Here is a 21,952-nt window from a genome sequence, read left to right as displayed (position 1 = left end):
TGGCCCCTCAGCGCCTCTCAGACTGCTCAGCAGTGTGGGGCACAGACAGGGTAACCAAACTGCCCAAGTCACAGCCAAGAAAGGGGCAGGACAGAGCCAGGGCCGGCCACTCCCCTTGTCAGGACACCACATGCTCCTCCAGGCCCTGGCCTCACAGATTCTGGTGTGGGATCCCCATAAACCCCCCCCTCCAAGCAGGGGTCCTGAGCTCAGAGGCCCCACTTCCTCCAGCCCCAGCAATGAGGGGTGACCCCAGGGGCCTGCAGAAGCCTCCTGTAGAGTCCCCAGGCCTCCCCACAGCCTCAGCACTCTGGGGGCTGAGTCGCCCCGTGTCAACAGGGTGAGGACAGCACAGGGCCAGCCTCCGCCCAGCTGCCCACTGCTCAGGGCCCCACACACGGCCTGAAGCCCACTTGTGGACATGGAGGTCATGGCTAAGAGGCTTCCCAGCAGCGAGCAACCTCTGGCAGTGAACAGCGTGTGTGTGTTGGGGGGTGGTTGGGGGAAGCCAGGATGCCAGTTTTATGAAAGTTCCAGAAAGGGCAGAGGATACTTTTAAGTGGCCAGCAGTCAGATCAGTGTCTAGGACAGGGGGTCTGACCAAACGTGGCAGAGGCCAGCTCAATGGAGGAGGGGACTGGGATTGCACACAGAGGCAGCCAGGAGGCGGGGTGGCTTCACTGTCCACGCACCATCCTCCCACTGAGCTGGCCAGAAGCAGAGACCACCCCCACCGCCACGTCTTCACCTGCCCGGCTGCTCCGACCGCAGCCTACCAGCTTTAGCGTTGCCCCAGGACAGGACGACCTTGGGAGGCCACCCAGTTGGAGATAGCTCTGATTCTGGAACCTCCACCAGGGCTCTCCTGCCATAGGACACGGGGTAGGAGGGAGGGCAGGGGCCGTGATGCCCAGAGAACTTTCCGCCATCTGCCCTGGGAGCAGGCGTTTGGAGTATCTATGGAAGAGGGGAGAGGAACCCCCTACCCAGGTCCCCAGTGCCATACATGTTACAGGAGCCGCCACCTGCCTCCCCAGGTCGCAGGCAGAGGACACTGGACACCTCTCTGTGGCTTACCCCCCACCCCCAGGCTCTCTGACCACCAACAGCATGCCGGGCCGCTCAGCCTCCTGCAGGGTCACCCAGCTGCCACGCTCACTCCCTGGAGGGTCCAGCTCAGACGGGGTGCAGCCGGGTCCTGTGTCCTCCACACGCTACTCCAGCAGTGGCCCTTTGAGTTTGCTGGTTTTCCACATGCTCCTATTGGTTTATTGGGATGCGGTTTGGCCAGTGCCCGACAGACAGGCCCCTGCAGGCAACACAGGGGGCCCTGGCATCCTCATCTGAGCCCCACCTGTCAGCACCTGCAGGATGGGAAAGGTGCCCGCCCTGTGCTGTGAGGGGTCTCGGGCATCACCTTCTCATCCTAACCAAACCAAAGCCACCCCAGCCACTGGTAAGAGATGCTGCCCTGATGAACCAGACCCCTCACTCTGCCACCTCTGGCTCTGGATCTTGGTGCATATGCTTGGTGTGTTGGGGTGCACGCACATCTGTCTTGTCCTCTGTCCCAGGGTGTAGGGCTCAATCCCCACAACCTTGAAGCAGCCTCAGGAGGGCAGAATGGGGCATTGGTGGGTTGTGCCACCACAGCGTGGCCTCTTTAGGCACCCATGGGCAGCCACCAGCATCTACGGCCACACCACCCTGACTACACCTGATCTCATCTGATCTTGGAAGCTAAGCAGGGTCGGGCCTGGTTAGTACTTGCACGGGAGACCGCCTGGGAATACCGGGTGCTGTAGGCTTTTGGCCACGCTCCCCTCTGCCTTTGGCACCTGCCCATGCCTCCTGCCCTCCGGACCCTCAACCTGTGGCAACCTGCCCCCGTCCCGTGGCCTCTGCCGCAACTCCGCCACCCCGAAGGCACCCCTGCCAAGGGTGCAGCCTCCAGCCCTCCTTCCACCTCGCAGCCCCAGCTGACCCAGGACCATCGGAGGCTTGGTATATGAGGGCATTTGAAAACAAACATGACTTATAGGAGCAGCATTTTCAGAAGAGCAGAAAATAAACTTGAAACCGCCCAAACGTTATAAGCGTTGGCATGGATGGTCAGCTGGATGACCTACGGTCTCAAAACCAGCATGTGTGACACAGGCTGAGGCAGAGAAACCAATGACGACCATGTTCAGGGTAATTCTATTAATATCCTTTCATGGAAAGTTTAAAAGAGGCAAAGTTAAAGAAAATACTTCTTAATGATACATAATAGATGATAAAGACAAAAAGAAAACTATAAAATTTCTGATAGTGTCACATCTGGGGATAGGAGGGAAATGAGATCAGGATGGGCACACTGGGAGCCTAATATCTGCCCAGTCTATTCATCAGTGTGTGTCCAGTCTGCAGAGAATATATGACATTAATATTTAAACTTAAAACATTCTATGTGATCTTTTCTAAGAATGACATACCTCACTAAAAAATTTCAAAGAACTATTCACATGTGAAAAAGTGTACAATTTAAAAATATTTATTTTACCATATTATTTGACTACCTCCCCAGTTTTGCTATCAGTCTTAGTTTGGACCAAGTTCTCAAGCCTTTTGTACTGGGTCCATTTAAATTTATCTCTATATTCATTTGCGCAGGTTTGGGTAGCAAAAGATTGAGAACCAGCCAGTGTCTGTGTAGAAAGAACGAGCTACATAAACATATATTATTAACTTCAATAAAAATTAAGGAAGTCACCAACTGGTAATGAAAAGAGTGTCAGGACTGATGTTTCAGTGAACAAAAAAGCAAAGCATGTATTGTTGTGTAAACCAGAGGGCGTAATAGAGTTGTGGAAACAATAATTACATGAATTGGAATTTCAGAGAGGGAGACTTCTAGGGCAGGGTTTTTGCTAATTCTCAGCAGGGACTAATGATCACATTTGGCCCACATGGGGGACTGAGAAACTGGGGACGTATTGGTTGGTCACTCAGGGCTGGTGCTGTGTGAGAGATCACACAAATCAAGAAGCACCAATATGGCCGGTGTTTCCCATAGGACATTTTCTGTGTTCTGGGGACGAATGTGGAGGACTGAGGAGCCAGGTCAAGTGTTCCTAAAAGTCAGAGTAAAATCTGCCTGAATCTCAAAGTGCTTAGGAGATAATGTTTCCCCAGAGGGACAGGGCCTTCTGATTGGTCCCTTAAGATTTTTGCCATATTTTAAAGCTGCAGGGAGTGGGTGCTAAAGCAGCAAGCAGAAACCTCCAAAGGTCACAAGTGGATTTGCCACAGTCTTTCATGCTTGACCAGTGACCTACTAGAATTTCCATCCAAATCCCTGAAGGGCCTTCCCTGAGGAAGACAGAAGAAGCAGAGATGGATGAGCCTCATTAAAACTGCGTACGGGCAATTGGACTCAGAGGGGGACAGAGAGAAGGGGGCAGAAGCTGTCACTAAAGGTGTAAAGGCCAAGGATTTTCCAAAATGGACATAATACATCAATCCACAGATTAAAGAACTCCAATTACATTGGCAAACCCCAACTGGGAATAAAAAAGAAAAGAGGAGAAAATCATACTAAAGTCCATCATACTTAAATTGCTAAAATGAAGCAGATAAGTCAAATTTCTTTTCTAAAGCAAATTCATACCCTTATATGTCATTATTATACAACAAATATCAAAATATTCTAAAACTACTTATTCATCATAAGGAGGTAAGAAAATAATAACGAACTTAAGATTCACAGGAGAATGGACATACTAAACACACACAAAAAAATGAAATCAAATTATCAGGAGAGGGGAAAATGACAGAACTGACAGACTAATAAACGTGAAAGCTGTTTATTTGAATAGTAAAAACCAAACAAAAACCATGTATTCACTTTCAGTGTTTATTTTAATGAACTAAATTTGACTCAAATAAAAATACACAAATGTGGGAGTGGAAAAAAACATAAATGTAGATACTGAAGAAACTACAAAAATAAGGATAATTATTAAAATAGACATTTCATACATAAGTTTGATACTTTAATGAAAAAGATAATTTTCTGGCCAAGTACAAATGATAAGAAATTGCTAAGGGCCCCCCACTGGCCTGCCCTTCCACTAAGAGTGCCCCTGGCCTTTCCTGGCCTGCCCCTAAGGGCAGGCCTCGCGAGGCCTACACGAGAGATCCACCAGCCTGGCCTGCCTCAGGGTCCCTGTTTTAGTCTGTCTTGTGTTGCTATAACAGAATACTTGGAACTGAGTAATTTATGAAGAAAAATAAAATTCATTGCTTATACTTTCTGAGGTTAGGATGTCCAAAGTCCATCTGGTGGTGGCAACAGTGATCCAGGGGTCTCACATTGCAAGATGGTGGAAGCAGAGAGAGCAGAGACACAGAGACTCTCATGTGCTCTTCTTTGAAAGCCCTCAGAACCACACATGTGACCACCCTTTTTAATCCATTCACTACGGCATGGTCTGCCCCTGACCCCCCAAAACACATGTACTTTTCACATGCAAATACATTCATTTCATCTCCAAAGTCTTAACTTGTTTCAACTCGAGAGTCCAAAGTTCAAAGTCACATCTGTGAAATCAATACAATTTATCTACTTCCAAGATACAGCGGGGGGACAAACATAGGGTATATATTCCCATTCCAAAAGGGAGAAATAGGCCAAAAGAAAGGGGTGTCAGGTTCTAAGCAAGTCCAAAATCTAGCAGGGCAGGCATTAAATCTCAAAGATGGTGAATCATGTACCTTGAGTCCATGTTCCATGTCCTCTGCATACTGGCATGGGGCTTAGGTCTCCAAGTCCTTGGGCAGCTCTGCTGCTATGGCTTTCCTGGTTGCAGGCCACACTTCAGCAATCCCAGGCTGTTGTTCCACTCTGTAGCTCCACAGGTCTGGGGTCTCCCTGGTGGTCCTGCTCTCATGGCTCCACTAGACATGGTGATGATGGGGTTTCTTTGCTGCAACTCTGACCCCGTTTCCTCTTGGCATTGCTCTAGTGAAGGGTGTCTGCAGTGACTCTGCCCCTGTGATAGATCTCTTCTTGGGCCCCCAGACTTTTCCAAACATCCTTTGAAATCTGCGTGGAGTCTCCTAAGACTTCTGAACTCTGGCATTCTGTGAGCCTGAAGAACTAACACCACATGGACTCCACCAAGGCTTCTGGCTTGTATTTTCCAAAGCTGTGGGTCCAGCCACACATGGGGCCTATTTAGCCACAGCTGGAGCAACCAAAGCAGCCAGTGCTGGTGTTAGAAGCAGTTTCCCAAGGTGGCCCTGAGCAGTGAGCCCGTGGAGGGTTCCTCAAGCCAGTTCCCCAAGACCATTTTGTCTCCCTAAGTCTTTGGGCTTCAAATGGAAGAAGTGGCCCCAGAGGTTTCTGCAATGCCTTCAGGGCCTTTTTCTCCTTCTCCTGATAATCCTGTTCTATTGTGTTAATCTTCTTAGTACCATTGAATTTTCCTTCTGAAAGTGCTCTCTGCTTCTCTACCACATGGCCAGGCTGCAAATTTTCCAAATCTTTACACCCTGCTTCCCTTTTGAATTCTGGCTTTATGTCATGCCTTTGCCTCCATAACTCAGAGCAGGCTGTTACAAGTAGCCATGCAGCTCCCTTAATGCTTTGCTGCTCAGAAATTTCTTCCACCCAATACTCTGGTTCACAACTCTTAAGTTTCAACTTCCACACATTTCTAGGGCATGGACACAATGCAGACAAGTTCTTTGCCAGTTCACAGCAAGGATGATCTTTGCCTCAGTTTCCAATAAACTTATTTCTATCTGACACCTCCTTTGAATGGTCTTTACAGTTCATATTTCCATAAGCATTCTGCTCACCATCATTTAATAGGTCTCTAAGACATTCCAAACTTTCCCTTACCTTCTGAGTCCTCCAAACTCCTCCAAACTCTCAACACCCAGTTCCAAAGCCATTTCCACATTTTTAAGTGTCTGTTACAAGCAATACCCCACTCCTGGTACCAATTTTCTGTTTTAGTCTGTTTTTTGTGGCTATAACAGAATACTTGGCACCAAGGGCCTCCAAGGCCAGTCCTACTATTCAGGGCCCCCCTGCTGCTAATGGCCCCCTTCTGCTAAGGGCCTGCCAGGCCTGTCCCAAGTGCTTCCTTGGCCTGGCCTGGCACTAAGGGGTCCCCTGGCTGGCCTGCCCCTAGGGCCTACCTGGCCTGGCCTGGAACTAAGAGCCCCACAGGCCTTGCCTGTGCCTAGGGACCCCTGCCCTGGCCTTCCTCTTTGGACCCCCTAGAGTGGCCTGGGCTACTACTAGGGCTCCCCTGGCCAGGCAGTCCTACCCTAAGTGCCCCCCTAACCTGGCCTGGATTGCTCCTAGGGAAGCCCTGGCCCTGCCTAACCTGCCCCTAGGGCTTCTCTAGCCTGGCCTGGACTGTCCCTAGGACACTGCTGGCCTGGCCCAGCCTGGCTCAGAGCTAAGGACTCCCTTGACCTCTCCTGGGCTGTCCCAAGGGACCTGCTGGTCTGTCCTGGCCTGGCACTTTGGGCCACCTCTGTCCTGGCCTGACCTACCACTAAGGGCACCCATGGCCTGAACTGTCCCTATGGCCCCTGTACCCTCACCTGCCACTAAGGGCTGCCCTGCCCAAGCATGCTGCCAGAGGCCTCCTACCACTAAGGGCCAGCCTGGCCTGGCCTGCCCAAGTAACCCACTGGTTGTTCTGCCATAGGGCCCCCTTTATTAGTCTGCCCCTAGCAGACCACAGACATAAGGGCCACCCTGCCATGAAGGGCACCCCTGCCACTAAGTCCCCCCCTGGACTGGCCTGCTCCTGGGCTCCCTTGGCCTGTCTTGGTGCTAAGAGCCCCCCTGGCCTGCCTCTAAGAGATCATCTGGCCTGGCTTGCTCTGCCACTAAGGACCTTCTTTGAATGGCCTCACCCATGGCCCCCTTGGTATGCTTAGGGCTATGGCCCCCCTGGCCTCACCCACCTGTAAGAGACCCCCTGGACTAGACTGGCCTGCCCTGGGGGTCTCTTAGAGGCAGGCCAGGGCAGACCTGAGGCAGACCCAACCAGTAGGTCTCTTCTGTACACCTGGTCAAGCTCATCCATAGTGGCAGTGGGGCCCTTAGCAGGCCTGGCCAGGGACCATTAGTGGGAGGCCAGGAAAGTCCACGGGCACTGTTAGTGGCAGGACAGGCCAGGGTGTCTCTTAGAGGCAGACCAGGCTGGGGGTACCTTAGGGGGGTCTTTCTTTCTTTCTTGGGGGCCCAAGGGGGAGGTCCAGGGGAAGGGCAGGCCAGGAGGAACACAAGTGTGATAGAAGAAGGGAACATAGAAAGGGAGGAATGAATGAGAGAGAGAGAGAAAGAGAGAAAGAGACCCCAAAGAAAGAAAAAATAACGGGAGGGAGGTTTTGGTGATGGGGAGCATTAATCAGCTACAATGTATATCGACAAAATAAAATTTAAAAAAAATAAATAAATAAAAAATAAAAAAATAAAAAAAATTTAAAAAAAAAAAAAAAAAAAAAAAGAAAGAAAAAATAAGAAAGGAAGGAATGAAGAAAAGAAACAAAAAGTCCCCAAGAAAAAAAGAAAGAAGGAAAGAAAGAAAAGGAAGGAAGGAAGAAAAGGCAGAAATGGAAGGAAGGGAGGAAGGGCAGGAATGGAAGGGAGGAAGGGACAGTAGGAAGGGAAGGCAGGAAGGAAGGAAGGAAAAAAAGGAACTCCCTAGGCCCCCCTGGCCTGGACTGACCTGCCTCTAAGTAGCTCCCTGTTCTGGCCTGGCCTTCCAGTAAGAGCTGTCCTGGCCTGGTGTCCCCTAGGGTGAGAGTGAGAGTGAGAGCAAGAGCAAGAGGGGAGGGGGAGAGAAAGAGAGAAGCAAAGAAGGAAGCAAGGAAAGAAGGAAGCAAGGAAAGAAGAAAGAAAAAGAAGGAAGGAAGGAAGGAAAGAAAGAAAGAAGGAAGCAAGGGAAGAAGGAAGAAAGAAAAAGAAGGAAGGAAAGAAAGAGCCCTTAAATAAAGAAGGAAAGAGGGGAGGAGAGGGAAGGGAAGGTTAAGGGAAGTTTAGAGAATGTTAAGGGAAGGTTAGGGAAGGTTAAAGGAAGGTTAGGGAAGGTTAAGGGAAGGTTAATGGAAGATTCGGGAAAGTTAAGGGAAGGTTAGCAAAGGTTATGGAAGGTTAAGGGAAGGTTAGGAAAGGTTAGGGACTGTTAAGGGAAGGTTAGAGAAGGTTAGAAAAGGTTAAGAGAAAGTTAGGAAAGGTTAAGGGAAGGTTAGGGAAGGTTAAGGGAAGGTTAATGGAAGATTAGGGAAAGTTAAGGGAAGGTTAGTGAAGGTTGGAAAAGGTTATGGAAGGTTAAGGGAAGGTTAGGAAAGGTTAGGGACTGTTAAGGGAAGGTTAGGGAAAGTTAAGGGAAGGTTAGGGAAGGTTAGGAAAGGTTAAGGGAAAGTTAGGGATGGTTAAGGGAAGGTTAATGGAAGATTAGGGAAAGTTAAGGAAAGGTTAGTGAAGGTTAGGGAAGGTTAAGGGAAGGTTAGTGAAGGTTAGGGAAGGTTAGTGAAGGTTAGGGAAGGTTATTGAAGGTTAGGGAAGGTTAATGGAAGATTAGGGAAAGTTAAGGAAAGGTTAGTGAAGGTTAGGGAAGGTTAAGGGAAGGTTAGGGAAGTTAAGGGAAGGTTAGGGAAAGTTAAGGGAAGGTTAGTGAAGGTTAGGGAAGGTTATTGAAGGTTAGGGAAGGTTAATGGAAGGTTAGGGAAAGTTAAGGGAAGGTTAGTGAAAGTTAAGGGAAGGTTAGTGAAGGTTAGTGAGGGGAGAAAGAAAGAAAGAAAGAGTCCCCCTAGGGCCCCCTTGGTCTGGCCTGGTCTTCCTCTAAGAGAGCCCCTGGCCTCACCTGTCCTGCCACTAAGGGCACCTCTGGCATTTCCTGGCCTGCCACTGAGGGCTTCCCTGGCCAGGCCTTTTAATGGCCCAACTGCCACTAAGGGTGGGCCTGGCCAGGCCTGTACCAGAGACCCACTACCTCAGAGCTACCCTGGCCTGACCTATCCTTAGGATCCTACAGGACTGACCCACCTGGCTCAGCCTGGCCCAGAGCCAAGGACCCCCCTGTCCTGTCCTGGGCTGTCCCCAGGTCCCTGCTGGTTTGTCCTGGCCCGGCACTATGGGCCACCTCTTTCCTGGTCTGATGCTAAGGGCACCCCTGCCTGGGCTTGCCTTTCACTAAGTGCTCCCATGGCCTGACCTGCCCCTAGGGCCCCTGTGCCCCCGTGAGCCACTAAGGGCTGCCCTGGCTCCTAGGCTGCCAAGGGCCTCCTACTGCTAAAGGCCGGCCTGGCCTGGCCTGCCCAAGGAACCCACTTGCCTGGACTGCCACATGGCCCCCTTTTACTGGTCTGTCCCTAGCAGACACCTGCCATAAGGGCCACCCTGCTGCTAAGGGCACCCCTAAGTGCCCTAAGTGTCCCCTTAACTGGCCTGTCCAGGGACCCCTCGGCCTGTCTTTGTGCTAAGACTCCCCCAGCCTTACCTGGCCTGGCCTGGCACTAAGGGTACCCCTGGCCTGACAGGCCTGCCCTAAGTGCTTCCTTGGCCTACCCTGGCACTAAAGACCCCCCTTCCCTCACCTGACCCTAGGGCCCCCTGGCCTAGCCTGCTCAAAGGACCAATTGCACTGGTCTTCCCCTATGGGCCCCTGAGACTGTACTACTGGTAAGAACACCCTGTTGTTTTCTTTTTTTTTTTCTCTCTCTCTTTTTTTTCTTTTTGTTTCTCTTCTATGGTTTTCTTTTTTGTTGTTGTTGTTTGCTTTTTGTTTTTTTCTTTTTTTACTATTTTTTTTTGTTGTATTTTTCTGGGCTTTTGTGTGTCTGTGTGTTTTCGTTTTTTGTATTTTTTTTTGTTTTTTGTTTTTTATATTTTTCTGTTTTCTTTTTTTGTTTGTTTTCTCCTTTTTGGGGCACTCTTTTTTTGGTTTTCCTCTTTTTGTTGAGGTTTTCTTCTTTTGGGGCTTTTTTGGGGGTTTTCTTGTTTCTGTTGGAGTTTTCTTTTCATTGGGCTTTTGTTCTGTTTGGGATTTTCTTCTTCTTTTATGGGGTTTTTCATCTTTTTGTTAAGGTTTTCTTTTGGGGGTTTTCTTTTTGTTGGGGTATTCTTATTTTGGGGGGATTTTTCTTCCTTCTCTTGGCTTTCTTTTTGTTGGGGTTGTCTTCTTTGAGGGTTTTCTTTTGGGGGGTTTTCTTCTTCATGTTGTGGTCCTCTTCTTTTTGTTGGAGTTTTCCTGTTTTGGGTGTTTTCTTCTTGTTGTGGGTGTCTTCTACTTCTTTGGGGTGTTTTCTTCATTTTTGAGGTGTTTATTTCCTCTTTTGGGTGATTTCCTCTTTGGAGTGTTTTCCTATTTGGTGTGTTTTCTTCCACTTGTGGTTTTCTTCCTTTTTTGGTTTATTTTCTTCTTCTTTTGGGTGTTTTCTTCCTTTTATGGGTGTTTTGTTCTTCTTTTGGGTATTTTCTCCTTTTGAGTGTTTTCTACTTCTTCTTAGTGCTTAACTCTTCTTTTTTCTTTTGGTTGTTTTCTTTTCTGGCACAACTCAGCCAGCTCTGTCTTCACATGCTACCCTGACTGCCATGCACTGGTGACCTCCATGTTCTAATTGGTCTGGATGGAGAGAAGCAATCAGCGGCCACTTGATGCTGCTGGAGACCCACGGCACAGAGAAGGGGGCACAGGGCACTAGCTCACAGGGTGCCTTCCCAGGTACCATTTCATGTGAAGTCTCCACCACCCCAACTTACAGGTAAGGAAACAAAGGCCCAGGGGGCGAGTGTGGAGGGCAGGCTGGCAGGGTGGGTGGCACACCAGCCTGATGAAGCCAGTCTACAGCTCAGCCAGCTGCTCCTGAAGCTCACGGACCTGGGACAGCATGCAGCTGGTGGTGGCATGGTGGTGCCACATGTCCTCCAGCACCTGACTGTGCTGCTGGCCTCAGAGCCCAGAAGCCCGCCCCAGCTCCAGCAGCTGCTCCTCCTACTCCTGATTCAGGTGGCTCAGGCCCTCGTTGTCCTTTATCTAGCCTGGAGCTAACCCTCCAGGCTCTCCAGCTGCTTCTGCAGCTGCTCAGCTCCACCTGGAGCCACCATTCTTCCTCACTGGGCCCTGCTGGAGGTTCCGTGGGTAGAGGCTCAGCTGAGAAAAGAATGAGACGATAAGGGATTCTGGCTTCTGGAGTTACACAAAACCCTTTTCTTAACCCACAGCTCCTAATTCAGCCTTGCCCCAGACCATGGCTTAATGTCTAATCATTGCTCATGCCCAGATGATGGTCAATCATTCAAACCACTTTCAAATAGAGTTCTTCACATTCGTATGCGCAAGACAACTGTGGGTGGCTGACAATGGGCACCCCACCCCTCTTTGCAGGAGAGGACACTGAAGCTCAGATGAGCAGACTTGCCATCTGCTGGCACACACCTCTTTCTCTTCCCCACACCTGCTCCCAGGCCACACCAACCCCAGCTGACCTGTCCACCTGCTTATATCAGCCAAGCAGGTCTCTGGCTCCTGGACCTAATGCAGGCCCTGCTCCTCCCTTGAAGTGTGCACCTGCCCAGAGCACAGGGGCATGAGCCATGGAGGGAGCAGCGGCAGAACAGACAGGCTGCCACCTGCCTCTCTACCCCACACCCGTAAAACCAAAACCCTGGGCTGCAGCCAGTCACTTGCTGTGGCAGTAGCTTGGATGTCTTGAGCTTCTTCATCTGGAGCTGCAAGGCCACCTTTTCCATCACAAGGGCCTGAAGTTTCCCCTTCAGTTGGGACTGGTGACACTTGTGGTCCTCATCGTTGTTCCTATGGCCAGAGGTGGTAGAGAATGGAAAGAATGAAGAACAGAAAAGACCACTTTGGTGATCAACACACTGACTTTGTTCTAAGTGTCTAAGGAACGAGAGGACCATGGCATGGGAAGGGGGCCCAAGGAACCAACTGTCACAAGTGCCAGTCCAGAGAGTGGACATGAATTGCCTGAGGCCACACACAAGTCACTGGCATAGCTGGGGCCAGAGCTTGGCTCTGCACATATTGAAACCTGTGTGTCCACCTCGTCGTGCTCACCTGTACCCCTCCCACCTCCCACCATATCACCCGTACTGAAGGCCCCCAGACCTGCCACCCACTTTCCCCCTTGTACTTGTTATCCTCCAAGTGCAGGTGGAGAACATCTCACTCTTTCTTCAAGTCATGGTAGGACTGCAAATACAGAAAGGTGAAGTCAGTATTCAGCAGGGAGAAGATGTAGTCGGGACACACTAATGCCGACACCTACAGCAACCATTCAGCAGTGACATTTCCTCCCCCTGAATCACACTTGACATCTTTTTCAAGGCATTCCCAAGCCCATGTTCTCAGTTGGTTTTACTAAAAACTCAGTAAGGGTGGAAGAGGCAGGGAAAGAGATCTGATTTATAGCTGGCTGACAGAGGCCCAGGGATATCAGGTCATATTGCCATTGTTATGACTATCGTCTGACTCTGTTGACCACGTCACCAGGCACCATGCTAACAATCCATCAAATCTTCACAACCACCGTAGGAGAGAGTTACTATTATTGTCTCCATTTTGTAGATGAAATACAAAGTATTAGAGGTTAAGTGCTAACATCACTTACAGCTGGGATGTGAATATCCAGGTCTATCTAATTCTCTAAGGCCATTTTTCCCCTGGGGCTAGAGGTGGAAGCGTGAGGGCACGTGGCTGGACTCACCTTCTCGGCCTCCTTCTGTTGTGCAGAGACGGTGGTCAGACTCCACTGCAGCTCTTTTATCTTCATTCACGTGAGCACCGGCAGCTCACCAGATGTTCACACTTCCGTGGAATGACAGAGGTCAAGATGGAGCCCAAAGGATGCCCCCAAAGGCCTGCCAAGGCACCAGGTTAAGGGAATAAGGGTGCCCAGATTCGCACCTGCTTTCTTCCAGACTGCATGGTGAGCATCGGCCAGAGCTCTCTCTAACTGTGCCTTTTTTGGACATTAAGACATCAGTGGTCCGAATCTGAGCCTTTGGGAGAAAAGCCAAATGGATGCTGAGAGAGGGAAAGGAAGATTCTCTAGGGGACATGAGGGATGCCATACAGTCCACTCACCTGCAGTTCTTCCTGCAGGGAGTTCGCCTGCTGAAACCTACTCTCCTGCTATAGGAAGAGGAAAGGAACATCTCTTACCGGTGAGGGAGAGATGCGACAGCAAGGGACAGTCCCCAGGAATGCCACCAATGGCCCAGGACAGGCCCACCAGTGAGACCACATTCTCAGGGACCTTGTGGGGCTGAGGGTGGCATGCAGGGGTGTGCCTTCTCCAGGTTGGAAGTGGGCAAGACAAGCCTGCAGCCTCTTCATCTTAGTCTTTCCCCAAAACCATCGGACAAGGAATGAGCGAACAAAGAAATCATGTTCCTCTTTCCAGTTCATCCAGAGTTTCCTGGTGCTGTTTTTTCTGTGTGGAGAATCACAGGAAAGTGACTGAGGTTGTCCCCCTCAGCTCCATTCCCCAGACCAGAGTGGTGGGCAGGGGACAGGAATGTATTTTCAAGGAAAAGCTCTCGCATCCTCTGGGGACACAAATTGACAAACTGTCTTCGAACTCCCAAGGAAAGCGAATTTAGATCCTTTTTGGTTTTCACTCACAGCTACAGAGCTGAACATCTGAATCTGGATTCTCTTTAAAAGACAGCCACAGAAACCTCTAGAAATGGAGGCTGAGAAAGGAAAGACTACTCTTCTCCCAGCTTGTGGTTCACAAGGGTGCATGTATTCACCACGAACCACACACTCCAGGACTGGGACCGTTCTTAATAGCAGGGATCCTGGGATCCTGCAAAGGACAGGCAAGATCCCTGTCTCCCTGACGTTTCAAGTGTGCCTAGAAATCTTTCATTCTTAGAGCTGAAAGGGACCTTTTACACCCTCTAATTCTATCTCAGGACACTCAAGCCCAGGCAGGAGAGGTGGTTTGTCCAAAATGAAAGACAAAGCAAAGCAGGAACACAGGACTTTTGACAACAGTCAGCCTAGTGTTTCCAGCAGGGTGACAGCCCAGGGCATGTGTGGTGAGGACTCAAGGAGGAGTTTCTGGAGAAGAGAGAGTGGGCAGACAGTGCAGCAACAGAAAGAGCCATGCTGCATGGTCTGGAGTCCCTCCTGCTGAGACCTAGGCCCCCCAGCACCCCATTCTCCCTTGGCATCAGGGGCCCCCAGCCCTTTTCTCCAGAGCCCCAAGGGGAAATTGGAGCCCAGGATTGGCAGCGCAGAATCAGGGGACCCCAATGGACTCTTACGAATTCCTGGATCATGCTCCTGCGATGTTTGTTTTCTACGTAGCTGGAGTACCGGGCTACTACTGCCAGATCTAGGTACGGGCTCTGAGGTGAGTGCAGAGAGGAGGAGTTGGAGGAGGTCTGGGGGGAGAGGTAGAGAGAGCAGTCATTAGGGGTGGGGGTGGCAGCTGTCTCAGCTGGCAGCTGGGCACCCAGCCCCCACCATGGGAGGCGGTCAGAAGGCTGGCCTGCAGGGGCACTTACCTCCAGCTCCTTCATGTAAACTGATGTCACACAGAACTCTCCACTGATGTCACAAAGGCCTCCCCACTGATGTATGAGGTGGGCTAGAAGAGATTAGAGCGCACTTGGAGATGCTCTGTCCCCCTCAATGGCTAAGCTCTCTCATGTCCTTTCTTCCCCATCAGCTGACAAAAGTCTCTTCCCTGCCTGACCTGGACCAGGCCCTCCTCCTGTAGACCCTTTGTGTCCACTTCTCTTGATCTCTCTCCCCCATTGTCCCTCCCCTCCCGAGCAGCTCTTATCCTGTACTTTTTTTTTTTTTTTTTTGGTGGTGGCCAGTACAGGGAGAGAACCCCAGATCTTGGTGTTATCAGCATCATCCTGTGCTTCCTGCAGCTGGATCCAATGAGAGCCAAGCTCATGGTCCACCTTTGTGTGTACAGTTTCAAGGGAGAAGACTCAGAGAAAAGTCCTAAATCATATCCCAACAGAGGGAGAGGTAGGATTCAAACCCAGACTTCTTACCCAGTCCCTGACACTTCTTTCATGATTGTTACCATTACCCCCTACTGCCCCTTGAGCCCCCTGTTCCCAGGAGCCTGACCAGCAGAGACTCACCTCCTTAGGAAACTGGCAACCCCCAGAAGTGGTTAAATCATGGCTACTGCCAGTTTTCATTTTGTTCTTTGCTCCTGGAGGACCATCAAGGCTGTTTCTCCATGGGTAATCTCTTAACTGTGAAAAGAAAAAGCAGTAATATTCAGGAGAATTATAAGCCCCTGTATTTGCATCCTACTTTACAGTTTTTATAAAATATTCCTACTTATGCCATCTGATTTAATTCCACCAGCAACCCTATAAGGTGTTGTAATGATCACTAAGTGGCTGAAGAAATGGATTGACTAAACATGACAAAAAAAAAAAGGCAATAATGGAATTTAATTTCAGTCTTCTGTGGCTTTGTCATGAATTAGCAGCTGCCAGGTGGCAAAATACAAATCAGACATTGGAGTCCTTTCTTACAGAGCTGTGAGAGCTGCACACCAGTACTTCTCAAATGTTTAAGTCAGTGTATCCTAATGACAGAAGTCAGTGAGGCCACACCCCTAGGGATCTGGGGACCTAACAAAAAGAGGACAACCCAACCAGCATTTCAGAAAGAAGTCTATTGCAATCTTACAAATCTAGGCAAATGTCACCCTTAAGTATATTAATAGGTTTTGCCTCTCAAAAGAATCAAGCAAATCTGATTCTTCAGAAAGATGCCCACTATGACTCCTGTGGTACTGCAGATTGAAATGATCTGGGCAAGATTCAAGCTGTGAAGTTCAGTTGCCCAGGATTTGTTCCACAGAAGATAAGCACATCTCCCTCCAGAGAGCACTGACTGAAAGGTGCTCTGGTCCCAGAATCCTAGGGAATTCTAATGTGAGATACAGTCTCAGAAATAAATTGTAAAGTGTCTTTAGGGAGTAGAAATCTGTGAGATAGCCAAACCACACCCATTCTCCCAATTGTCACCCAGAGATATTGTCAACATTTCGAGCTCACTGGTCAATGTCTAAGTGAAGGGAGTAAGGAAGCCAGAAACCTCTCAGTCCTGGGTCCCCTAGTCCCGAGTGTCCTTCCAAATGGAACTTTGTTCCATGACCAGAGAAGCTGGAAAGAGGGTGAAAACACTTAGGGGACTGGCTCATCAAGTCAAAGGCCGGGCTCCAGGCAGTAATGACAGGGGACAGCTGGCGAGGGCAGGGGCTGGGCTGCTGAGGGGACAGGGATGGCTGAGCAGACTTTGGTTAGGGGAGTCAAGAGGCGCAGAGGGGCATTCCCCATGTGCCTCAGAAGTGACACCGAATCCTGCCTCTGTCCCACCATCAGAAGGGCCTTGGGCTGGGTCTGGGGCCTGCGAACCAACATGCTATACCTTATTCTTGGCCACAGCCAGTTTCCTCTGTTGGGTTTCCTCCGACATCTCAGGGCAGGGAAAAGGAAAGGAAGGCTGCATCACCATCATCCAAGCACTGGGGAATCACTTCCTTCAGCTAACAGCACAGATGTGCAACTGAGCCAGAGCTGTGGGAGCGGGCGGTGCTAGGCAACAGTGGAGTGGGTGTGGCCTCAATGCTCACAGCCCGTTGGTGGATGAGAAAGATGAAACTAATGGGGTCGTGGCCAGAACACTGGGAACGGTGGAGTCACAATGAAAGCTGTGATTGCTGGCCCTGCCCACCCCAGGGAGGGGCCCCCCTTGGGGAAATGGGCGAGGCTCATGTTTGGTGGCCATGCAGCTCCTGTGTGACCCTTCATGGCCATTGTCACAGAATTCGAGGCACCTGGCAGAGCAGAGAGGCTGCTCTCCAGTCCCTGCCCTGGATCCTCCTGTGCCAGTTCAACCCCTGACCTGGAGGCGTAGGACCCCAGGCCTCAGGAGGTGGGCGAGGAATGGACAGCAGGGGAGAGTGTGTCACTTCACAGTCCCTTTCCAGACTCCTCACAGCTCTGCCCCAGACTTTCTCATCCCAGAAACCACCTCCAAAGACTCCCATCCAATCCTCCAGATGCTTCTCCACTTGCCCCCTTCCTCAAGGGATCCTTCACTGATCCTGGGAGCATAGCTGCCCCCTCCCAGCTGGGTCCCATCCAGGTCACTCCTGCTTGCCAGCTGCTCCTCCTCTCACACCCCACACACCCCACACACCCCGTTCCTCCCAGCATGGGCTCTGGGTCCCATCAGCATTTCCCCTAGGATGCCTCAAGACCAAGCTGGGGGGGGGGGGGGCTAAAACTATAAAACTCACAGAAGAACACATAAATGTAAATCTTCATGATCTTAGATTAGGCAATGGTTTTCTAGGCGTGACAATTAAAGCACAAGCAACAAAAGAAAAAAATGGATAAACTGAACATCATCAAAATTAAAAACTTTTGTGGTTCAAAGAATGCCATCAAGAAAGTGAAAAGAGGGCTGGCCCGTGGCTCACTCGGGAGAGTGTGGTGCTGATAATACCAAGGCCACGGGTTCGGATCCCATATAGGGATGGCCAGTTTGCTCACTGGCTGAGCGTGGTGCTGACAACACCAAGTCAAGTGTTAAGATCCCCTTACCGGTCATCTTAAAAAAAAAAAAAAGAAAGAAAGAAAGTGAAAAGAAAACCACAGAAAAATTTTACAAATCTTATATCTTAGAAGGAGCTTGTATCTGGAACATATATTTTAAAAAATGTTTACAACTTGATAATAAAAAGATAAACATCCCAGTTTTTAAATTGGCTAAAAATCTGAATACACAGTTTTCTAAAGAAAATACACAAATGGCCAATAAGCACATCAAATTTGTTTGACATCAGTAGACATCAGAGAAATGCAAATCAAATCCACAATGAGATATCACTTCACACACACTACCATGGCTATAATCACAAAGATGCATAAAAACAGTGTTGTAAGGATATGGATAAATTAAAACCCTCACAGATGGCTGGGAAAACTGTACAATGGTGCAGCCACTTTGGAAACGGCCTGAAAGCTCCTCAAATAATTCAGCGTAGAGTTACCATATGATCCAGCCATTCCACTTCTAGGTACATGCCAAGAGAAATAAAACTATGCATCCACACAAAACCTGGAATACAAATGGTCATAGCAGCATTATTCACAATAGTCCAAAGGTGGAACTAGCCAAGTGTCCGTGAACTGAGCAATGAATAAACAAAATGGGGGATATCCATGTCAATAACCATTATTCAGTCATAAAAAGCATTGGAGTACTGACACATGCTACAACTTCACATGAACCTTGAAAACATTATGCTAAGTGAAAGAGGCCAGTCACAAAGGACTCCATAATGTATGATACACTTTTTATTAAATGTCCAAAATGAGGAGATGTAGGAAAATAAAGTAGATTAATGGTTGCCTGGGGTTGGAGGGGATTGAATAATTGCGGATGATGGCTAAGGGATTTAGTTTTGGAGTAATGAAAGTGTTCTACAGTTGTGGTGATTGCAAAACTCTGAGGGTGCTAAAATCCATCGAATCACACACTTTAAATGGGTGAATTGTATGGCATGTACATTATATCTCAATAAAAGCTGTTAAAAAACAAATGTGCAGTGACTTCACCTTCTCGTTAGGATACAGATGTTGCAACAGCCCAGTGCTCAACAGAATGACTGGGAAAAAGCCAGATGAACGATAAAAGTCCTGTTTTTGAAGGCATAACGGAGTTGTGGAGACAATAATTAGATGAACTTGAATTTGACAGAGAGTCGCGTCCCCGGAGGCCCGGCATCCGCTGCTCGCGCGCAGAAGGCCGCCCGTCATCCCGCGTCACCCACCGCCCGCCGGGGCCAGCAGATTAAAAGGAAAACGGAGATTTGAATTCTGGTGCCGAGCCCTGCGATTGGGCGGAAGGCGCGGCGGCGGGCCAATCGGAAGGCGTGGTAGGCGGGGCGGGGGCGGGGCCAGCCGGGCGTCTTTTCCGCGCTCCCGCGGTGTCGCATCTCGAGTCCCGTGAATGCGCTGCGCACCCCCAAAAGCAAACAGACCGAGCAAACGAATGAAGACAAGCATCGCCCGCGACGTGGGTCTGCGAGGCGGGCGTGCACACACGGCCCTGTCGTCAGAAGGCGACGCCTGCCACCCTCCGGCCCGCCCTCGCTCCCCCTGCAGCCCCCAGCCCCGACTGCACCCTGGGGAGCGGCCTCTGTGTCTCCCTCCGGTAACCGGCTCTGTTGTCAGGCTCCCCAGGTCTATGGAAACCGTAGCTGCGTCCCTCAGAACTTTTCCTCTGGTTTTGGCCACGCTACTGCAGGGAAATGTACCTCAGCTTGTCAGAGAAAGCCCCTCCTTCTGGATTTCCCGTTCCTTGTTATTTTCTTTACATTCCTCAGCAGCATTCCTGCGCTCACAGAAACTTTACGGTAAGCGAGGGGGCCCGGGTGTTGCTTTTGTCCGGAACCTTCTCTTGCAGCACTGGAAGGTGGAGCTCTGCAGATCCCACGACGGGGTACACTCCGGGCTCCTGCAAAGCGGGCCTGTCTGTCGCTGTGGCAGGAAAGAGCTGTCTCTGACTTCTGATGAGGTGCTTGCCACCTGGGGAGATGGTGAGACCTGGGGCTTGGCCAGGACTCAGCTGCTGGCGAAGGGGTATGATGTGGCACACAGCCACACTTCCCTGGGCACTGACCTTTGGTTTTCCATTGCAGGTGTGTCTGTGACCAGCAGAGATCCTTTGCCCTGGGAATCCAGTGGATCATAGTTAGAGCACTAGGTACAGTGGAGCACGAGGAAATCACGCACAGTTGTGCGGTGTGTTCACTGTGCGAGGGCACCCGGCAGGGGTCTACTCACTGCGCCAGTGTGCATCTCCGCAGGAGCTATGCCCACCCGGGGAGAGCACTGTTCTCTAACTGTCCCCTAGAGGGACCCATCGTCATTTACTTGCCCAGAGATTTTTTCCCTTCATTAACACTAAGGCTGCATAGGAGTCAGAGATGGGGGACTCCCAGCCTGATGCTGAATCCCTAGAAAAGAAACATTTAAATCCCCTCTGTGAGCCTCTGAGAACATCAATGGCCGATGTCACCCTTCCAAGAGCCTGCGGATTCCAGGTCTCCTGACTGCCCATACCCCCCTGCCCACCTCTGGGTATGTCCGGTTCTGAGCAAGTGTCTCTCTGCAGGGGGCATCCCCAGGCCCATCGCCTTTGGCTGGTGATTGACAAGGCGTGCCCTCTGTGGCAGAACCAGTGCGGCCACCAGGGTTCCTGCTTTGTGTACCAGAACGTGGCCATGAGCTGGTACATGCTCATCGCGGGACTCGTGTACAAGGTGAGCTGCGCCCACGGGAGGGAGCCTGGGGTCTCTCCAGAGGGCAGTGGGGGATTTCCTCCTCAGCTAGCTCAGGGCGGTACACTCCATGGGATCTCCCAACAGCTCCAACCCCAGCTGAATACCTGCAGCTCTGTTTCTAGAAGGGGACATCCCTTCCACATTCCTCATGAGCTGGTGCCGGGACTCTGAAGATGTGCCGGCATCAGAGGGAGCTGTGGGAGACCCTTTCTGGGTTCACACTCCAAGCCCCCAGCAGCACCCAGCTCGCAGCCCCAAGCCTTAGAAGCAGCTCCTGTCCCCCTGCCTGCCAGGAGCTGCCGACCACAGCATGGACGGTGCCAGGTGGATCTGGTTAGTGAAGGGCTTTGGAGGGATGACAAGCGGCTCCTCCTGGCAGCCTGGCGGGCTGGTCCAGTGCTGGGCCTTGGCCTGCTCGCTGGATCCATGTGCGACACAACCCTCCACTCTCAACGTGCCTTGAACTCCACCTGTTTCTCAGCCTGTCTTCTCTTTTCAAGCTAAGAGAAACTTCCTGTTGTAACTCTCGGCTCATGCTAGCTTGAATGTCCCCCCACTAGGGGATAGAGCAAAAATCCTTCAAAATAAAATGAAATCCCAGGACCAGGAGCTCAGAGGATCGTGATCCTCTTTCTGGGGTGGCAGACACAGGGGCATTCGGCTCACAGGAGCCCCGGCCCCACGTGCTTTCCATGCAGGAGGCTTGGAGAAAGAGAAGGGCTTGAAGCCAGGAAGGAGACCCGTGTTTATCTCCCCTCAGATTAGCACAAAAATAGCCACGTCTGAGAAGGGATTTGTGTGGCTCTGGAGAAGAGCTGTTGGTCAATTTGCAGAGACGCACTCTTCCCAGGGACCTGTCCCTTGCCTTTCCTTTCCTGTATGTTGGATGCTGAGCAGCAGGCTGGTACCCACGTCTGCCCAGACCACACCCCAGGAGCTCCGCACAGCCGGCACGAAGTGTGCAGAGGGTTGGGGTCGGCTCCAGAAGCAAGGCGTTGATTTTAGAAGGAGGGTAGACAGGCCCGCCCCTGAAAGTCCCCATTCGATCAGATCGCTGCCCAACCAAGTTGAAATAGCCTTGCTCTTGTGAGCGTGGGAGGCGGTGCTCCAGGAAGCACGTGGGAGTTTCTGCCCAAGCCTGGTGTTCACGCCTCAGTTGTGTGCACAGCTCGCTGCGTGTGTGAGGGGCCAGCACATGTGCTCAGTCTGTGCTGTCACCAGGGCCTGCGCATGAGCCTGCCGTGTCCCCGCATGCCCCTGGAGGGTTGGTGACACTCCCTGTTGTGGGGAAGGAACTGACTGGCTCGCGTTAGGTGTCTGTGGCTGCCGTAACAAAGGATTGAGGTGTAGGCAGGTCGGTCCCTTCCGGGGGCTCTGAAGGAGGATCTGCTCCAGCCTGTCCCATGTCGGAAGCGGCTTCCGGCAATCTTTGCTGTGTGGACACATTGCTCTGGTCTCTACCTTCATCTTCACACAATCTTCCTTCCGTGTCTGCCTCAGATCTCCCCCTCTCTCTCTCATAAGGACACCTGTCATTGATGTAGGGCCCACTTTAAATCCAGGATGA

At 50.7% G+C, this 21,952-nt stretch overlaps 1 protein-coding gene and 1 non-coding gene across 2 annotated transcripts in view; one reads left to right on the top strand and one right to left on the bottom strand.

Moving 5' to 3' along the window:
• COL20A1 (collagen type XX alpha 1 chain) overlaps positions 1–19,035 on the bottom strand; it is a 43,226-nt gene extending 24,191 nt beyond the window's left edge. Inside the window, 9 exon segments of the mRNA XM_063097823.1 lie at positions 777–865; positions 1,078–1,214; positions 11,699–11,828; positions 12,205–12,299; positions 12,742–12,756; positions 13,122–13,169; positions 14,312–14,395; positions 14,555–14,637; positions 18,924–19,035. Coding sequence (XP_062953893.1) covers positions 777–865; positions 1,078–1,214; positions 11,699–11,828; positions 12,205–12,299; positions 12,742–12,756; positions 13,122–13,169; positions 14,312–14,395; positions 14,555–14,637; positions 18,924–19,035 — 793 coding nt within the window.
• LOC134365415 (5S ribosomal RNA) lies at positions 1,690–1,808 on the top strand. The gene has a single exon (XR_010022094.1). It is a non-coding gene; the product is annotated as a 5S ribosomal RNA (ribosomal RNA).
• Positions 19,036–21,952: the final 2,917 nt, after the last annotated feature.

This window comes from Cynocephalus volans, chromosome 1 (genome assembly GCF_027409185.1).
Source record: "Cynocephalus volans isolate mCynVol1 chromosome 1, mCynVol1.pri, whole genome shotgun sequence".
Classification (NCBI taxonomy): Eukaryota; Metazoa; Chordata; class Mammalia; order Dermoptera; family Cynocephalidae; genus Cynocephalus; species Cynocephalus volans.
The sequence above is the reverse complement of the archived record's forward strand: the minus strand, read 5'-3'. Positions and strand labels throughout refer to the sequence as shown.